At 38.3% G+C, this 18,804-nt stretch overlaps 1 protein-coding gene across 1 annotated transcript; it reads right to left on the reverse strand.

The window, feature by feature from the left end:
- Positions 1-15,584: 15,584 nt before the first annotated feature.
- On the reverse strand, positions 15,585-18,017 carry LOC110679357. The gene is made up of 2 exons (XM_021853770.1): positions 17,654-18,017; positions 15,585-17,280 (listed from the first exon to the last, which is right to left on the reverse strand). Exon 2 carries the CDS (start codon positions 17,265-17,267, stop codon positions 15,858-15,860), a length of 1,410 nt encoding a protein of 469 aa, XP_021709462.1. The 5' UTR covers positions 17,268-17,280; positions 17,654-18,017; the 3' UTR covers positions 15,585-15,857.
- Between the last annotated feature and the right edge of the window lie 787 nt (positions 18,018-18,804).

Below are 18,804 nucleotides of genomic sequence, written 5' to 3' on the forward strand. Positions count from 1 at the left end.
GCTCCGAATTCAATGAGTTGTGAAAGAATGGCCCTCTATTGTTGTTCAATTATTATTTATGCCAGAAATGACTTTATGTCGAATGACTATTATGTCATTCGACTTTATACCAAATGATCTGAAAGCATTACTTGTTACCTATGTGATAGGTCACAATCGTGCATTTGCTTTTTTTGTATTTTTCTTTTTTCGTTTTGTTGTATTTTTTTCCTTTTTTTTGTAAATAATTATGCTTAACATTAGTTTAAATTTATATTTATAAATATGTAAATAATATTCCTATATTCCCTATCCCAAGTTACCAATTACCCTTAATATAAAATCAATGAATAAAAAAATAAATGAAATAAAAACAATTTGTAAATAAAAATAATTTAAATATTTGAATTCAAATCCCCGTCCTATAAAACCCTACATCATCATTCCTACCTTATGCACTGCATCATGGCGCCTTGTACCAACTGTGCGGAAACAAATCCCTCCCGGGAAATGTTCCACCCATGGGTTTTGCTGCATCATCCTAAGCGATATAAAAAGGATATGCAGGCCAAGGAAAGGAGATCTTTTGGTAACTAAATTTCTAATGGTCGGTTCGTTTAAGACCTAAAACCTCAATTTTAATCTATTCAGGAACTAAATTCCTAACCGCCGATCATTCATACCAGTGCCGAATAGTGGAGTCGTCATCCAAGTGCGAAATTGAGCGGAACGAAGGCGTCCAGATCCGGCGTAAGGTGGCCCAGACACGAAGTTACCGACATTAGAACACCCAGAGGTCGAGTAAGCCCGCAAAACGTGGTAATCAGGTGAAATTAAATGTGCGCATCCTGTAATATCCTGTGAATACACCCCCCCCCCCCTAAAAAAATTAATAAATTTATTGTTTAAAATTTGAATTTCAAAGGTACAGTGTTTAAGCTTACTTATTTATTACAAGTGCCATTCCATTTTATTCTCTTCCGTTGTGATCGCAGTTTTTCTCGATAAAGCAAGTGTGGGTTGTGAGTCCGCCCCTGAACGATTCTCCCGGATAGACCCTGAGAGGGCTTAAGTGTAAATAGTTTGGAAAAATTTTGCTTATTAATTAGTTTTTTTTTATTTTGAATTGAAGTTTTTTCTTAGTGTTAATTTCTTTAGTTTTCTAGTGTAGTTCCTTTTTTCTTATTATTTTTCTTGAATTACAAGTGAATTAGTAGAATTATTAACCAAGAAGTAACAATTGGCGCCCAACGTAAATTAGTGTGTGAACAAAAAAGTTTCTACTTTAACTCTAAATTAGAACCTTTTTTGAATTGTGCTCCGGGAGAATCCAAAATCGAGAAATTTCAATTTCGTTCCAATTTCTTTCATAATTAGAATTACTAAATTGTGCTCTCAAACTGCAAAACCGCATGTGCTTGAACAAAACCATTTCGGATGATGATAATAGCTTTTTTTCCATTGTTCATTGAACAATTAAGTGTCATTCTATAGCTCATTGTTTCAGTCCTGAATAGAATTATTTTCATTTAAATAACGTGTGAATTGATTTTTTATTGAATAGAATTTCTTTTGTGAATTGATTGTGTAGTGAATTGAATGTCTTTTGTGAATTGAATCTATTGATTGAATTACTTCTTTTGTGAATTTCTTTTTCTGCATTTGGTGAATTGTTTCTTTTTTATTATTTTGTGAATTGATCTTATGACAATGGCTACGTTTTCTACCTTCATGTTTGACTATACGCAGTTATGTGCAAGACAACCGAATATGAGTGCGGATGAGAAAACTGTTTTGGAGTCTTTGTTGTTTCGAGTCAAAGAACTTGAAAGCAAACTGGCTGAAAATAGCGAAGAATCAAAAGTGCAAATCTCAGTTGCTGACGGCAATGTGTCAAGTAATTCCACATCTAGTTCTGTTGAACCTGAACTGGCAATCGACATGCAACAAGCCTATATGAATCCACCGACGGCGATTGATTCTAATTCTTCGAACGAAACAATTCACTCAAATGCATTCCAGAATTTATCAAACATGTCATCACAGTCAAAGGGCGACAATTTACGATCGCCGTTATTGTCTTACAGGCTAAATCCGCAGTGTAGCCCAAAATTAATGAACAGTGATTATCTGTTCAATTTTAGGTACCAGTCGTCTCATCCACCCCAATTGCCCAGACCATACTCATTCGACCCTAAATTTCATTATGTGAAACCCACTCTTACCGCTAGTCATGCAAAAAGACCATCATCATACGAATACCGTTTCGATTCGTACCACCCTCCACCTGAAGACAGATGCTTCAATTGTGGCAATCTTGGCCACCCGGTAGGAAACTGCGAGCGCTCATCCTACATTTTATGCGCAGATTGTGGCTCTTCTAATCGCACTACGTCATCAATCCGCAATTAGTGCGTAAAATCCCATATTCTCTTACTTTAAGAGCAAAACTAATACTTACACGAACTTGATATCAATCATATTTGGCAAATTCAGCTTTTCGACCTGTTCAATAAAATACCAATGTTCTCATTGATCAATCAATTGATCCTTGGGCCGATAAATATCTGAGACATTTCTTTTTGCAATAAAAAAAATAAATCAAATAAATTTCTTTCCTGTTCATTTTTATTTTGATTATCATCTTCATTCACATTCACAATCATGCAGCCAATAAATTTTCCGTAGTTGCACCTAGAAATAGATAGAAACGATAAAAGAGAAATGTATTTGCACGTACCTTCAATCGAAATGGATGCGTCTGACTAAAACTGTCATCGGCAAACTGCTTTAAAGCCGCGAAAACAGGGAAATTGTTCACGTTTCACGGTGATAAAATTTCTACATATTTCGTGAGAGATGTAAACATACTTTGACATTTCACACCCACACAAGAGCCTTCTTTATTTAGTCGACATACACAGGGCTGAGTAAAAGGCTTTTTCAACCTGGTATGGTCGACATTCGTTGTAATCATTAAAAGCCTCTCATGTTGCTTGCAATTTTTTCTCGTATGCGAGAGAGTAAAGAAGCAGCATTGAGATCGGTTCATTAAATTTAAGTTTCGCAGAAAGATCACCAGTTCTCTTAGAATAAGAGACGCTACAGTGATCTAAGAAACAATAATAAATTAAGGGCGCCATAAAATCATGTGTTTCAATAGTAGTAAAGTAGAATGAATGTGATTATTGGATGGGAAAGTGGGAATGAATGGAATGACTGAAAATTATGAACGAGAAAGTGAAAATGAAATGATTGAGTGGCTGGATGAATGATTGTTAAATGAGATGTTTGAATGTGATTATATGAAAATAAAATCTGGTCCAAGAGAAATCTTGTGACGTCATAATAAAAAAAGAGAAGTAATCAATGTTTTTCTCTCTAATTTAGTAAATTAGTTCTAAGTTATTTTGTCAACCAATGTTGACAGGAAGATAATTGATTTAGGCCTTGTATTCAGTGGGTTCTGTGGGTGGCAAAATGCGAGCTTTTCTGACGAAATATGGTTTTGTAATTTCAAGTACAATTGCAGTTTGCAGATCACAATTTAATAATTCTAATTAATCATCGGGACAAATCACCTGTCCAGATCATGGCGACATAGAAGTACGTATTCAACTAGATAGTGAGCCTCACTATTTCAAATTCACGTAATTAAGAGCAACAGCACTTGACGCTCAGGAACAATCATTGCTCTCAATTAAATTGAATTTGAAATAGCAGAGAACTACTAGTTGAATAGGTCTTCATAGTTGACCAAATCTCGACACGCAGATCCCTCTACCAAATGGAAAGACTTTGGAAGCTCCGGCTCTTTTCTTTCGGGCGACCGGAAAGGATTGCTATATTTCTATTCATAGCAGGCTCACTCTTCCAAATTCAAGTGATTTCGAGGAACAGCACTTGCCGCATAGGAACAATCATTGCTCCAAATCAACCTGAATTTTGAAGAGAAGAGAACTATGTAAAGAATAAACGGCAGTTCTATCCACATGGTAGCTTGAAGAAAAGATTCGGGTATTGAAATTTTTTGACAAAGATAACTTCCACGACAACCAGGCTCACTCTCCCAATTTTATATGATTCCTCGGAACAGTACTTGCCGTCCAGGATCAATCATTGCGAAGAATCAACTAAAATTGGCAGAGCAGAGAGTTGTGAAGCAGTTGGACGCCTGGAAATCCTATAGTCGGAGGCAGAGAACAGAAACCGGATTCATGCAAAAGCAGGCTCATTCTTCCAAATTTAGGTGATTTCGAGCAACAGCCCTTGCCGCATAGGATCAATCATTGCTCCAAATCAATTAAATCTGGAAGAACAGAGAACTTTTGCTTGAACTTTTTTTTACGTAATCTGATCACTCGATTGTAGAGGACCCCATAATAAAAAAAAAACTTTGTTTTTTTTTTTACACCCGATCCGGGATAATTGTTACCTATGTGATAGGTCACAATCGTGCATTTGCTTTTTTTGTATTTTTCTTTTTTCGTTTTGTTGTATTTTTTTTCCTTTTTTTTTGTAAATAATTATGCTTAACATTAGTTTAAATTTATATTTATAAATATGTAAATAATATTCCTATATTCCCTATCCCAAGTTACCAATTACCCTTAATACACAGACAAACAGACGTCACACTCTCATCATTGTCCATCGACCACCTTTTTAACGGTCGATTCAAAAATATGTTAGGTGGCCAATCCGCCACCCGCAGCGCTTGCTTCGTTTTTGTTCGTGTTTGACGTTTAGACACTACCGCCATCTGTTGGCCCGTCGGCCAAACACGCTGATTTTAGCATTGGGCGTACATGTCCTCGTGACTATGATTTTGATCGAGATTTGTTCTAAGTGTTACGTCTGTTTGTCTGTGCTTAATATAAAATCAATGAATAAAAAAATAAATGAAATAAAAACAATTTGTAAATAAAAATAATTTAAATATTTGAATTCAAATCCCCGTCCTATAAAACCCTACATCATCATTCCTTCCTTATGCACTGCATCATGGCGCCTTGTACCAACTGTGCGGAAACAAATCCCTCCCGGGAAATGTTCCACCTATGGGTTTTGCTGCATCATCCTAAGCGATATAAAAAGGATATGCAGGCCAAGGAAAGGAGATCTTTTGGTAACTAAATTTCTAATGGTCGGTTCGTTTAAGACCTAAAACCTCAATTTTAATCTATTCAGGAACTAAATTCCTAACCGTGTCTGAAAAATCGTTGCGTTGGGTCTTACTCACCACTTACTTTATTGACCACCAGATCGGGAAAGAGGGTTTACAAAGATCTTCAACGACTTATATACTATGTGTACCGGAAACGATCTTCTCTACATAATCGACAAGATAATTTATCACTATCAAGTTGCTCTAGATAAGAACGAGGGGTTTGTTCTACACTATTTATCATCTCCCTTCTTTAATTAAATAATTTCGTTATTTCTACGATACTTCAATCACAATTCAATATCTAAAAAAATCTGGTTTACGTTTTGTTCTAACACTTCGTCTAAGTTTGAACGGTCTCTCAAAACTAATTAATGACGTACTAAATTTTCTTCTACGTTTTGATCCACTTCTTGTGGTTTTCGGAAATATGTAATAATCTTTGACAATTCTCTTTTTAAGTTGATTTTGGCTAGCTAGTTTAACTGCACCACTAATATCTATGTAATAAGTACTAGGACTATTGATTCCAACAATTTTAGCTTCCATCCAATTCCTATCCGTTTTGAACTGATTTTTATACCAGACAAGGTCATCAATTTTAAATTTTTCCCTAACAGTTTCTGTACTACTGACATTTTTAGACGCTTTCTTGTGAAAATCCTTATTTTTCTTTACAATGCGTTTCTCTACAACTTCATCAGAAAAGCTTACTTTATCATCGAATGTTACTTTCTTTTGTTTAACGATCTTTAATTTCGTGTCAAGTTCAGTTTTTGGTACAAATTTAAAAATCATATCATTGGGACTACAACCTAAGACTTGACTGTAGCTATTTCTATTACTCACGAGAAAAATTCGAATCAACTCGTTTAAGTTTTTGTGCATATAGTTTTGATCATTCAGGAGCTTTCTAAGTGATGTCTTAGCGGTCTGAACCGCTCGTTCAGCTTGTCCGTTTGATTCCGGACTATAACTAGGACTTTTGATCAACTTTATTCCTAACCATTTTGCCCAACTCTTCAACATCCCGCTTCCAAAAGGTGGTCCATTATCTGAGACAATTGTATCACAATACCCAAAAATCGAAAAAAATGAATCCAAAACATTAATCACCGACTGAGCATCTGTGTTCTTCATGACCTTAACATCCATCCACTTTGAGTAAGAGTCTACTATCACCAACAATGTTTTTCCGGCTATATGACAGAAATCCACATGAAGTCTTTCAAACGGTCTGTTCACTGAAGGCCACTGCGTTAATTCTTTGGTAACAGCTCTACCAGTCACATTACACGCTCTACAACCCTTTACGAATCTTTCGATGTCTATGTCCATACCTCGCCAGTAAACGTACCTGCGTGCCATTTGCTTCATCCGGACTATGCCCAAATGACAGCCATGCAACAGCTCGAGAATACGCTCTCGACAAGACAAGGGAACCATCACTCTCTCACAGAACATCAGACATTCACCTTCCGTAGACAGGGAACTCACTCTCTCGTAGTAATATTTCAAATCGTCCGTTACCGCGTGGTCTTCCCAACCGTGACTCACACATTTGTACAACTTCCGAAAGAACTGATCCTTCTGCGTTTCTTTCCCAATCAAGTCCAAATTTATCGGGATTTCTTCTCTCACGTTATTCACTAGGACATCCGAATCTACCCCTGTTTCTCCTTCAATCGGCAATCTTGACAAAGCATCGGCCTCAGGAATTTTCTTTCCCTTTCTATATACAATATCAAAGTCAAAAATCGAGATCGCATACGCATACTTCTGAAGTCTGGCCGCAGCCAGCGGCGGTATACCTTTCTTTTGATTGAAAATTGTCACCAACGGCTTATTGTCCGTCACCACCGTAATTTTCTTCCCAAAGATGTACTTCGCAAACTTAGTCAACGCAAACACTATAGCCAAAGCTTCTCGGTGTAAATTAGGATAGTTCTTCTCCGCGTTAGACAAAGTACTCGAAACGTAAAATACCGGTCTTTCTACCTCACCGATATTGTGACATAGTACCGCCCCTACACCAACGGCACTTGAATCACATATCACCACGATCGGAAGCTTAGGATCGTATAGCTGTAACACTCTGTTATCTAACAACATTTTCTTGGACTCCTGGAAAACTTTATCGCACTGTTCCGACCACCGAAATTTAACGTTTTTCTTTATCAGCTCATAGAGAGGTGCTAATCGTATCGACAGATTAGGCACGAACTTCGAATAATAATTCACCATTCCCAGGTATGATTTGAGCTGAGCGGCGTCCTTCGGTGTAGGCACTTTAGCTATCGCTTTCACTTTTTCCTCACAAGGGCTTAATCCGTTCTCCGAGATTTCATGTCCTAAATAGGCTACTTTCTCCACCAAAAACTCACATTTTTCCAGATTAACCTTCACTTTATACCGTTGCAATCGATCGAACACCTCGAGCACTTTTTGCTTCAGACCCTCAATTGTATCACTTCCTACTAGAATGTCGTCAAGATAGCACTGAATCCCTTCCAAGTCCTTCAAAATTTCGTCCATAACTCTCTGGAAAGTGCTTGCTGCACTCGTTATACCGAACGGTAGACGCAAATATTCGAATAGTCCCTTATGAGTGTTAATCGTCAAGTATTTACGCGATTCTTCAGACACCCTCACTTGCATGTATGCGCCAGACAAATCTATTTTCGCATAATAGCGATAACCACTGAGATTGGCGAAAATATCACTTATGTTGGGGAGCGGATAATGTTCTGTATTAATGACCTTATTGATCGTAACCTTGCAATCAACGCATAGCCTAATGTTACCATCACTTTTCGGGACTATCACTATCGGAGAAGCCCAATCGCTCCTCTTCACCGGCTTGATAATATTCTCTCGCACTAGCCGATCTAACTCGTCACTCACCTTCTCTTTTAAAGCGTATGGTACCTCATTGGCCCTATAGAAAATCGGACGCGCATCGTCCCTCAAGTGTATCTCAGCCATGAAACCCTCGATTGGTTCATCCAGATTCTTCGTAATAATTCCACTGTATCTAGATCTAATCTGCGATAGCAATATTGCGCGTTCTCTATCTAATCCCCGGTTCTCATAACCCCTAATAGAGTTCACAAACCGATCTCTCCAGCCGGGATACAAAACGTCCAGCCAATTTCGTCCTAACAATGGCACAAAACTTTTGTTGCTTTGCCTTTTCACTATCACCGCACTCAACAAGTGAACACTCTCATCATTAGGCTTTTGTACTTCAACTTGAAGCTCTCCCATTATCACCAATTTATCCCCAGTCATTACTACCAATTGGACCTCAGATTTTCTTAGCGGATGTTGGGCAAAATGTATCCTATAATCTCTGTCTGACATAATCGTATAAGTTGCTCCTGAATCTACCTCAAAACTAATGCACTTACCATATAGTCAAAGATCGTGATAAAGCGCTTCCGATGCCACGTGGTTGATGGCGCGTGGCCTGCTACCGTCCGAACATGTGCTCGAACCGTCGTCGTCCGTAGCACTCGCCGCAGAATTTACTCTTTCCGTTGGGAATCGACAAAACCTCGCTATGTGTCCCAACTTGGAACAGTTGTAACACCTCACATCAGATCTCTTCTTCCGTGGTCCCACGTTTGACCACGAATTTCGGCGACCGTAACTAGTTGAACTCCGACGGCCTCTGGAACCATTCCGCTCACGACTTCTTCCTCGGTCTCTTCTAGCATAGTTTCCAGCATTGGTATTCACCCGATTCACAGCACCATTCTTCACTTTCATTTTCGTCATGTCTTCTTCAATTTGTTCTAGCACTTTTGCCTTAGCCACTGCTTGCTCAAAAGTCGAATTATCGTCACTGTTCATCAATTCACCCTGAATCTTGGTATTTGAGATACCGGCGATGAATTTGTCACGCAACGCTTTGTCCAAAAAGTCCCCGAACTCACAATGCTTAGACAACGCTTGAAGTTCCACTGCGAAATCTGCCACCTTCTCAAATTCTTGCTGGTTCCGCTTAAAAAAATTAACCGACTGAGCAATTCGATTACGTTTCGGGCTAAAATACGTTTTTAACTTTGTCACTACCACTTCGTACGTTACATCCTTGTGCGTCTTCGGGTACAATAACTGGTTCAACTTTCTCAGCGCGGGGAGGCCGATATAGTGGACGATCAGTTTTCTTTTGAAGGTATCATCCGTAATACCGTTGAGCTCGAAAAAATTCTCGGCCCGCTCCATGTAGTCGTCAAAATCCGCGCTCGGCACAAAATTATCCAAAGATCCAATCAATTTCGCACCAACACTCACGTTTTCTTCACTCATCTTCTTCTTACTACTTTCACCTAGCATATTTGCACGTTTTCTAACCTCACGACACCACGTGATTTACACTCGTCGCCACTGAAAAATCGTTGCGTTGGGTCTTACTCACCACTTACTTTATTGACCACCAGATCGGGAAAGAGGGTTTACAAAGATCTTCAACGACTTATATACTATGTGTACCGGAAACGATCTTCTCTACATAATCGACAAGATAATTTATCACTATCAAGTTGCTCTAGATAAGAACGAGGGGTTTGTTCTACACTATTTATCAGTGTCGTGAGTGCAACCGCCGATCATTCATACCAGTGCCGAATAGTGGAGTCGTCATCCAAGTGCGAAATTGAGCGGAACGAAGGCGTCCAGATCCGGCGTAAGGTGGCCCAGACACGAAGTTACCGACATTAGAACACCCAGAGGTCGAGTAAGCCCGCAAAACGTGGTAATCAGGTGAAATTAAATGTGCGCATCCTGTAATATCCTGTGAATACACCCCCCCCCCTAAAAAATTAATAAATTTATTGTTTAAAATTTGAATTTCAAAGGTACAGTGTTTAAGCTTACTTATTTATTACAAGTGCCATTCCATTTTATTCTCTTCCGTTGTGATCGCAGTTTTTCTCGATAAAGCAAGTGTGGGTTGTGAGTCCGCCCCTGAACGATTCTCCCGGATAGACCCTGAGAGGGCTTAAGTGTAAATAGTTTGGAAAAATTTTGCTTATTAATTAGTTTTTTTTTATTTTGAATTGAAGTTTTTGAAGTTTTTTCTTAGTGTTAATTTCTTTAGTTTTCTAGTGTAGTTCCTTTTTTCTTATTATTTTTCTTGAATTACAAGTGAATTAGTAGAATTAGTAACCTAGAAGTAACATACTTGAGAAAAGTATATAAACTCACTCTCTAGATACGGAACTTTTAAACCTCTTGATCCGCGGGACAAATATGCGTAGAACGGCAGCTTATACAGTGGGTAAAGGGTGCTACGGTCAAGGAAAAATGTGTGTAAATTGGTGAAATAGTTTATTTAAACATTCCAGTTATATTTATTTTCCAAGTTTAAATAGTATAATATTCGTGAAAATTATTCAGTTAGACTTCCGCTATTCCAAATCCGAATTGCCGGGCCTTTCGCTTGGCCCCTGCCATCAGATTTTGCTTCATAAAACTCCTGTCCCGGAAGCTGCTTGTAGTCGGCTTTGACGTAGATTTCGTCGTCTATTACCACGCAGTCAAACTTCGTCAGCATTGTCGTGTATGCCTCCGAATTCGCGCTTTGACCGTCGTACTTATTTTACTTATCATTGCGATTTGAACCTTCTTGTAAGTCGACAGTCCGTCTCGTTTTTTTTTGGCACCTAGCTTATTTGCGGCATCTCGGAGAGAGAGGTTAGGGTTCCGCTCGAGAATTTTTCAGCTCAAGAAAGGGACAGCTCCATTTGATTTGCATTGAGTGCCGAGCGGTGTCACGAACACGTGCGCAAATTTGCTGGTTGAAAATACTGCCGTTTGATTTTGCTTGAAACCACTATGGCAGGCGTTACCATCGTTACGAAATCGACTCTACTTATCAGCTGCGAACTGCTCAAGGACTTTCGATAGCGGAATCATTTCTTGACCGTTTCCTGTCCTATCTTTTTGCACAGTACATTTCAGCTGCGGACTACGCTTTATTAACCAGATTTTTAACCCTGGGTTAGTTTATCTCGGAACCAACGGCTTTACTTTAAAATTCAAAGTTATAAGTTAGTATCTCGTGGTTGAAAACCACTACATCAAGTCCGCACAAAGAGAGAATTTTTTGAAGGGATTTTTAGAGGAATGTTTTTAAGAAGCATTGAACAAATCGATAAATAACAGTGCATTAATCTCTCGAGGAGTTTGTCGTGAGTGCTTTCGTAAAGCCCAAACAGGACGGTTCGTTTTTGCGTCGCCGGATTTTTTTTTTGTTTTAGTATGTCTTGCTGGGCAGTGCTTGCTTGTTATTCATTCAGCCCGCATGCTCGTGCTGGTGACGAAATGGACATGTTTTGAAGGTTCTCTGTCAACGATGGATCATCGAATGGTGAGCTCGTTTCATGCTTCTGTTTTCAAAGAGTGAAGTTTGTTTATACACATCTTTATCGTGAAAACGGTATGAACGTTGCATTGATGTATTTATTGAAAAACCCATGGCTTTGAATGGCTCGATACTCCAAGTGTCGGGGGTGACTCGTTTTGCATAAAGACGTGTCGCATAAGGAGAATTCGCACGGACGTTCGGCATAATGGACATTTGACATAATCAGAATTGTAGTAAACGAAAGATGCCATTTTAAGAATTACATCTTATGGATAAGCCTTGAAGGTTAATAAAATGCTTTCATCCGTCTGAAATCAAGCCCGCGAACCAGTGGAACGAATTTCTTCGGTTCAATCTCGGAGCTTTTTGCTTCGACACGCAACTCACTCCACACGTAACACGAAGCGCAGTGCTATCATCAGCCTTGAGCTCTGTGCTCGCGTCTTCCGATCGCAACACGATTGCTTTTATTTTCAGACGACTTTTGACCTATTTACTTTTAATTTATTTATTTTTTATTTATTAATGGCTAGGAGTGTTCATACTGTACTTTTAAATATAATTCCATACACGCATAACCTATTCTAGCAAATAATACAACATTCAGGCTGTAACCACGCAATGCCTTCTTCAAAATGCTTCAAAACGTCCGTATGCGAAACGTTTTTATGCAAAATGGGTCATCCCCGACACTTGAAGTATCGAACCAATTATTGTTTTTTGAATAAATACATAAATGCAACGTTCATACCGTTTTCACGATAAAGATGTGTATAAACAAATTTCACTCTTTGAAAACAGTAGCATGAAACGAGCTCACCAATTGATGATCCATCAATGACATGGGAGCTTTAAAACATGTCAATTTCGTCACCAGCAGGAGCATACGGGCTGAATGAATAACGAGCAAACACTGCCCACAATCCTCATGTTTATACTCAGAAGTATTTTCGAGATATCCCTTGAAGGAATTCATGGAGAATTTGTTTTAGCAACATCTGAAGCTGCTGAAGCATTTCCTAGAAATATTTCCTGAAGAATGCTTGTAAAGAGTTGAGGTAGGAGTTTGAAAGAATATCACCTCTATTCTTGTTTACGGCGGATCCAACTTTCGATCGAATCCTATTCGTTAGAATCCACCCAGTGAACACAAACTCGTATACGATAGCGTATAGAAGTACAAAAGTGGAGGCGATATAAGTACATGAGCCATAAGGCTGCATGCAAGATGTACGTATATCGCCTCCACTTTTGCACTCTTGTATACCATCATTTACGATGGTGTGTTTACTGGGCATTGTCCATTTGATTTTGCTGGCGTAAACGAAAATGCGAAACGGGTTTCGATCGAAAGCGCATTCGAACGTAAACATGAATAGGGGTGATTACGCTATTCCCAATAAAATTTTCATATATTTTTCTGAGAAAAAATCTTGTAGAAACTCCTGAAATAAATATTGCTAAATAAGAGCAAATTTTGTAGAACTTTTGGAACAATATCTAAGATATTTGGAGGAATTTTAAGAAGAATTCCTGGAAAGCCTTTTAAAGCTTCTTACCCTCAACACCCTTTCGTAGCCGAAAATTAGCAAATCATGGAGAGGCACGTGGAATTGTAGAGAACAACACTGGGCAGATTTTGCCAAAGAACCGATTTTAGATCAGAGTAAGGGAACGGAATCATGTCGAGTTGCTAGGTGAATAAACGTCGTTGGAGGATTCTACGTAGAGAAATCAAAACATCATTTGGAAAATTAATAGAAACAAGATTGAATTGTTCAATGTCAATTTTATATTTATTTCAACCTCAATAGAAAGTGTGCGTATGCCACTGAGTGATTTTCCTCTTCGAAATATGGATTACTTCCAATAATTTGCTTCTAGTTACATGCAACGGATTTCTACTTACTTAGAATTACAGCATATATGCTAGTATACTAGTTGTTTTTCTGGATATACACAAATGAGAAATAATTTGAAAACGAAAATGAGAAAGTTGAACTTACCTAACTAATATATTTCTAATTCAGAGTTGAACGAACCACGTGGTTTAAAAACTCTATAACTAACACAAACCAATATTTCTAATGTGGTTTTTTGTTTTTAGGAAGCATTTTTGGGGAAACACATATGTTCAGACTTAGTAGATATTGATCCTTAAGTTATACTTATAGTTTATTTTGTCAGGTTGACCGTTTTGTAGCCTTGCAAAAAGTTGTGACTAGAGCTGTTGAGGTGAAGCAGGTATTGTCAGACCTATTTGTTCGTGCAGCACTTCTTTTTACTCCAGTTGCTAAATATACTAAGTACCTACATCCATGGATCTCATGTTATAGAAACCGTTTTCATAAAAATAATCACTGAATAATATAGGCCTTTTTTAATAGATTTGTTGAATAAATTCTGTATTATTTAAGGTACATGAATTTAACTTGACATTACGTCCCTACTTTTGCTTCTCAGTTATTAACTGTTTACGTTTCGGTTATCGTGTATGACAATAGAATATTATCCAGAGCCCAGATAAGTCTAGGAAATTTTCGTTACGAATGATCTTTTCTCACGAAGTTTTTTTTCGGGCTGAATCGGAAGTCGAATCCCTATATCTAAGCACAAATGCATCTAAATCAGGGCTTCGTGGACGTGCGGTTAGTGTTATTAAGCATTTAGCCGCATCGAGTCAAGGAGTGTGGGTTCAATTCCCGCTTCAGTCCGGAAAAGTCTTCGTCAGGAATGTATTTCGAATGTGCCACTGGCCGTTGCATGCTAGTCCGTTGTCTAGTGTGGTGTTTCCTTCAAAGGGCAAATCGCCTACTGGAAGCATTAGAAGAAGATGTGAACTGGAAGAGATTGGGGGTTTCCAGGTATCTAGGCGAATTGAGAAGCGATCGTTTATAATAATTCTAAATACCTTTGAGCTTGTTTATTACAAAATATGGCCACCTCTCATCTATCTCTTTTTTTTATTGAATAAGGGAACATGAATTTTCCACCACGAGGAAAGAGTTTCGTAGTCCAGAGATAAGCTGAACAATATAGCCAATGGAAAAGTGCCCAACCCAACTATCCTAAAAGTGGAGTTCTGCAACGAGTTGCGTACAACATTTTTCGCAATTTGCTAGAAAATCACTTGAGGGTATCAAAAAGCATATCAGGATGCATTCACCATTGTTCAGAAATTTCTGATAATTGTTATGTAAGGGATGGTACACAAATTATGTCACGCTAAATTTCAACATTATCGACCCCCCCCTCCTTTGTCACACTTTTTATATGAGTCCTCCGAAAATTTTGTTAGGCTTTGTCACGCTTAGCTCAACTCCCTCTTCTCCCTTGGAGCGTGACGTAATTTGTGCATGACCCCCAATGATTCATTACCCAACTCAAAACAGTTGAGTAATGAAAAGGCGTTGCGTAATATTCATTAAGCAATTGATTTCAATCGCGTAATGAATATTTCCTAGCTGCACAATTCAGTGCAGGAAAGTAGGTCGTTTTATGACAGATTGGCATGATGAAAAACAACCTATTACGATGAGAAATTGCAGAAACTACTATTAGAATTTTTGTAAACAATATTTCTCCTAGGTTTCGTAATTATTTGTTTATTTGACCAGATGCAGAATTTTAACTTCTGAGAATCATAATGAAATATTTTTTGGAGTTCTGTAATTCGTTTGTCATAAAGCTCAAAATTACCTTTCTAACAGCGATTGCTTCGAAATTAATGCCAGCAGTGACTTAAGACACATCGGCAAAAGATTTGCTCAAAGTTCATTAAGATGCTTTACTTTTGGAAATTTCGTAATGATCAAAATATCCTGCCAGAAACTGCTCAGGAATTTGATCATCTAAATCAATATTTCACCAAAAAATCTAAGAAATTTTAGTTAAAATTATTGTACACTTATTATTCATATTTTTGTATTTGGTTATATTTGACAGATACGCGTATTTCGACTATCACTTGTAGCCTTCTTCAGTGTCAGTTACTCGTATCCACTGAAGAAGGCTACAAGCGGTAGTCGAAATGCGCGTGTCTGTCAAAGATAAGCGATTCGGGCGGAATTAAAAGATAGAAGGTACTCAAATTTACTTTTTTGATTCTCTTTTGAGATTATGATCAGATACATTGAAAAGAATACTTGAAAGTTAGACTCCCAGTTCATTTTACACCAATAAACTGTTAATTTAATCCAAACAAAACATAAGTATTAATAATAGAAAATTATTGTTTTAGGTGTAAATTACAAGATGGAATCAAAACTATGTATCAAGTTATCATGAAAAACCAAGGTACCAGCATGTCTATTGAGTCATAGTTTTGCTACATGTTCTCTAATCAAATGTTTCTTCGACAGTTTGCAAATAAATTACCCTAGCTTGAGCGTCAGACGAATCGTCAATATTTGAAATGTTTCTTGCATTGATCATTATCTCGCGAATAGCGTTCACTTGTTCTGGGGTAAACTTCATTTGCGAGCATATTCTTTTGAGTTTGTTGCAACTTTGTTTAATAGAATGAATTCTCGTGATGAAATTAATTTTGTACGATTCAAGAGATGTTTCAAGGTTGAATATTTGACCTCCAAGTATGGTCAATGTGTTTGTATGTTCATCAAACAGCTTTTTTGTATTGGTATCGATCTTCGCTACCGTTTGATAACTTTTAATTGGCTTGAATTTGGTCAGCACATGTGAGTCTGGACTGCAACCGCACTTTGTACATTTGTATCCAGCAACTTTGCTACAAAATGCTACCGAAACAGCTTTACAGTCAGGGCAGCATTCGGTGCTCGCATTACATTTATGACAAATGACATTCCAGTTTGAAGTGGGTCTTAAAGAAACAATTTCCTTTTGCTCTTGTATTGTATAATTTGAATTAGCTAAAATGCCCGCTATAGCATTTATTCTGCAATTTTGTAAAAAAATGAAATTTTTTTGTGTGTTGTAGATCATTTGAACAATTGGTTTGCAGTCATTGAGATTAGTTGTGATTTCATTCGTAAGATGACGCATTTCTCTAAACGCACTGGATGATATTTGTCCAAGTGTATTGATTTTCGTGACGACTTTTGCAAGTTCCGTCATAGAATTGTTCCACTGATTGATCATACTATTCTTCTTTTTCATGTCTTTGTTCCAATAATTTGGAGACTTTGCTAAAGCATTGTTGTTCATGTAGAATATGTTATCGTCGGAAAATGTCCATGGTTTGAGCACTGATAGATCAAAGTTTGCCTTATCTGCAGAACAGTTGGTGAGAACAACGATAAGGTTATTCAAAAGAATGTCTGGCACAACACCTTTCAGTCGATTTATTGCGTTTCTCAGGCTCACCGTAACCCTGGCCACGGCACCATTTATGACAAGGATGATTGCAGCGATAGCTTCTGTATTGGAAGCAGCAGCTACAATATTGGCGATATGTTCGTTGTCTTTGTCTGCCCCGACTGTATTGTCACTTAGCCCCGGAGTGTCGATAATGCCGTACTGTTGTCTGTTTTTCGTGAAATTGTAGACACTACTCTTCTGCGTTTGACTCTTGGTGGTATCCCGAATGTCCTTCTCAGAATGAATGGGAAGGCCTTCTATATTCTGCTGGTAATGCTTTGTAGGGATAGCGATTTTAAGATTCTGGATGGAACCATTCATAAAGTAGTTGGCAAAATAATTGACAAGAGTGGACTTTCCTGCTCCAGTTTCACCCATCAAGATCACCTTAAGTTCAGATCGTTGATTCATAGTTGCGGCAGACCTGTAACAATAGTGGAAGATAATTATTGTAATTGATAAATATAGATGTTCAAGCACGCCTATATTCTAAATTCCCACTATTAAAATTCCATGCTTGGATACTGGGCCCCGATGTGGATATGAGGGGCCTATGCTGGGATATAGGGGTCCAAATAGCCGTAGCGTTAAACGCGCAGCTATTCAACAAGATCAAGCCGAGGATCGAACCTACGTCCCATAGGTCAAAGACATTTTCGTAATTGAAATTTTCAAGATTTACCAGGGCATCGGGTATACACGATATGCAATCGATTGATCAATATAAGACCTTAACACGTCAAAATGATATTCATTATCAACCAAAATGATTGGCATTCAAGATATACACGTCTTACCTGTATGTGGAATGAACTTTATAGCTTTTATAGGAGAACAAACCATCGAAGAAGCGACTCTGTGAGCAAATGATGGTCGATTACGTTACTTTTATAGCAGTGCTAAATCCATTTTCAATGATCTTCTTGTTGACCACAAGTCTACAAGGCTTTTTATCAAATTGCGGTCATAGTCCAAATTAAAAACAAATTTTCCAACGCCACATAAGCGATTGCAACCTTATTTCAGCGATCTCCCACGCATTTCATCTATGCGGTTTGTGTGCAAGTTAGTCTGCCATATATGGACGGTAATATCGCTCACATCATATAAATTAAATCTTTACGTAAAGTCTGAGCTCAAATAGCCGTAGCAGTGTACGCGCAAAGTTTCAGCTAGACCCTGCTGGGGATAGTGGATGTAAATTCCGTCGATCGAGAATCTTATCTGTTTAATTTTTTTTCCGAATTCCCATCCAGATCATAGAGTATCTTTATAGTTATTGGCGCACGAAAGACGACTGCAAAAGTTGTCAATTTGCGGAGAAAGCTCTCAGTTAGAAGCTGGGAAAGTGAACATTAAAACAACAAGCTGTGAAGCAGACTATAGACGTAACGCCAAAATGTCATGTCATTCGTGCCTTGTCTTCGAGAAAGTTGTCCAACAACTTATTTAAGAAGTGAATCAAAATAGAAGTGAATAGTACTGTACCATTTCAGGCCTTCCGGAAGATCATTGGTATCATCTCTTACCATTGTAGCACGCTAAATGCGGCTAGGCTCCGCTCGTTCTCTACACGTGGTCAAGCTCGAAAAACGGACAGCTTAAGTGCCACCTCGAAGAGGACTGTCCGTCAAGTTTAGTTTGCCCGGCAGAAAACCCAACCTCAGGGCGGGTTTTATGTTGTTTGCTAATATCGGAACGATTCTGACCACCTATCGAGTACGGCTGTAAAAGATCATGTTCCAAACGGTTCTGAAGGAAAAACTGGTGCGTTCTACCGAAAACCACAAAAACACCGCTCACGTATTTCTCATTACGAAAAAAACTCACTGTTCAAATCTTCTCGTCCGTTTCCGACACGTGAGTGCTGAGGCTGATTTCCCAGGCAGCCCAACCTGGAGTAAAACAATCAACAAAAAACTACAAGAACGACGCGAAAAACATGAGA

The sequence above is a fragment of the Aedes aegypti genome, chromosome 3, assembly GCF_002204515.2.
Source record: "Aedes aegypti strain LVP_AGWG chromosome 3, AaegL5.0 Primary Assembly, whole genome shotgun sequence".
In the NCBI taxonomy this organism is placed as follows: Eukaryota; Metazoa; Arthropoda; class Insecta; order Diptera; family Culicidae; genus Aedes; species Aedes aegypti.

Coding starts and splice junctions, on each gene's coding strand:
- LOC110679357 (XM_021853770.1), bottom strand. CDS start 17,267: ATGAATCAACGATCTGAACTTAAGGTGATCTTGATGGGTGAAACTGGA.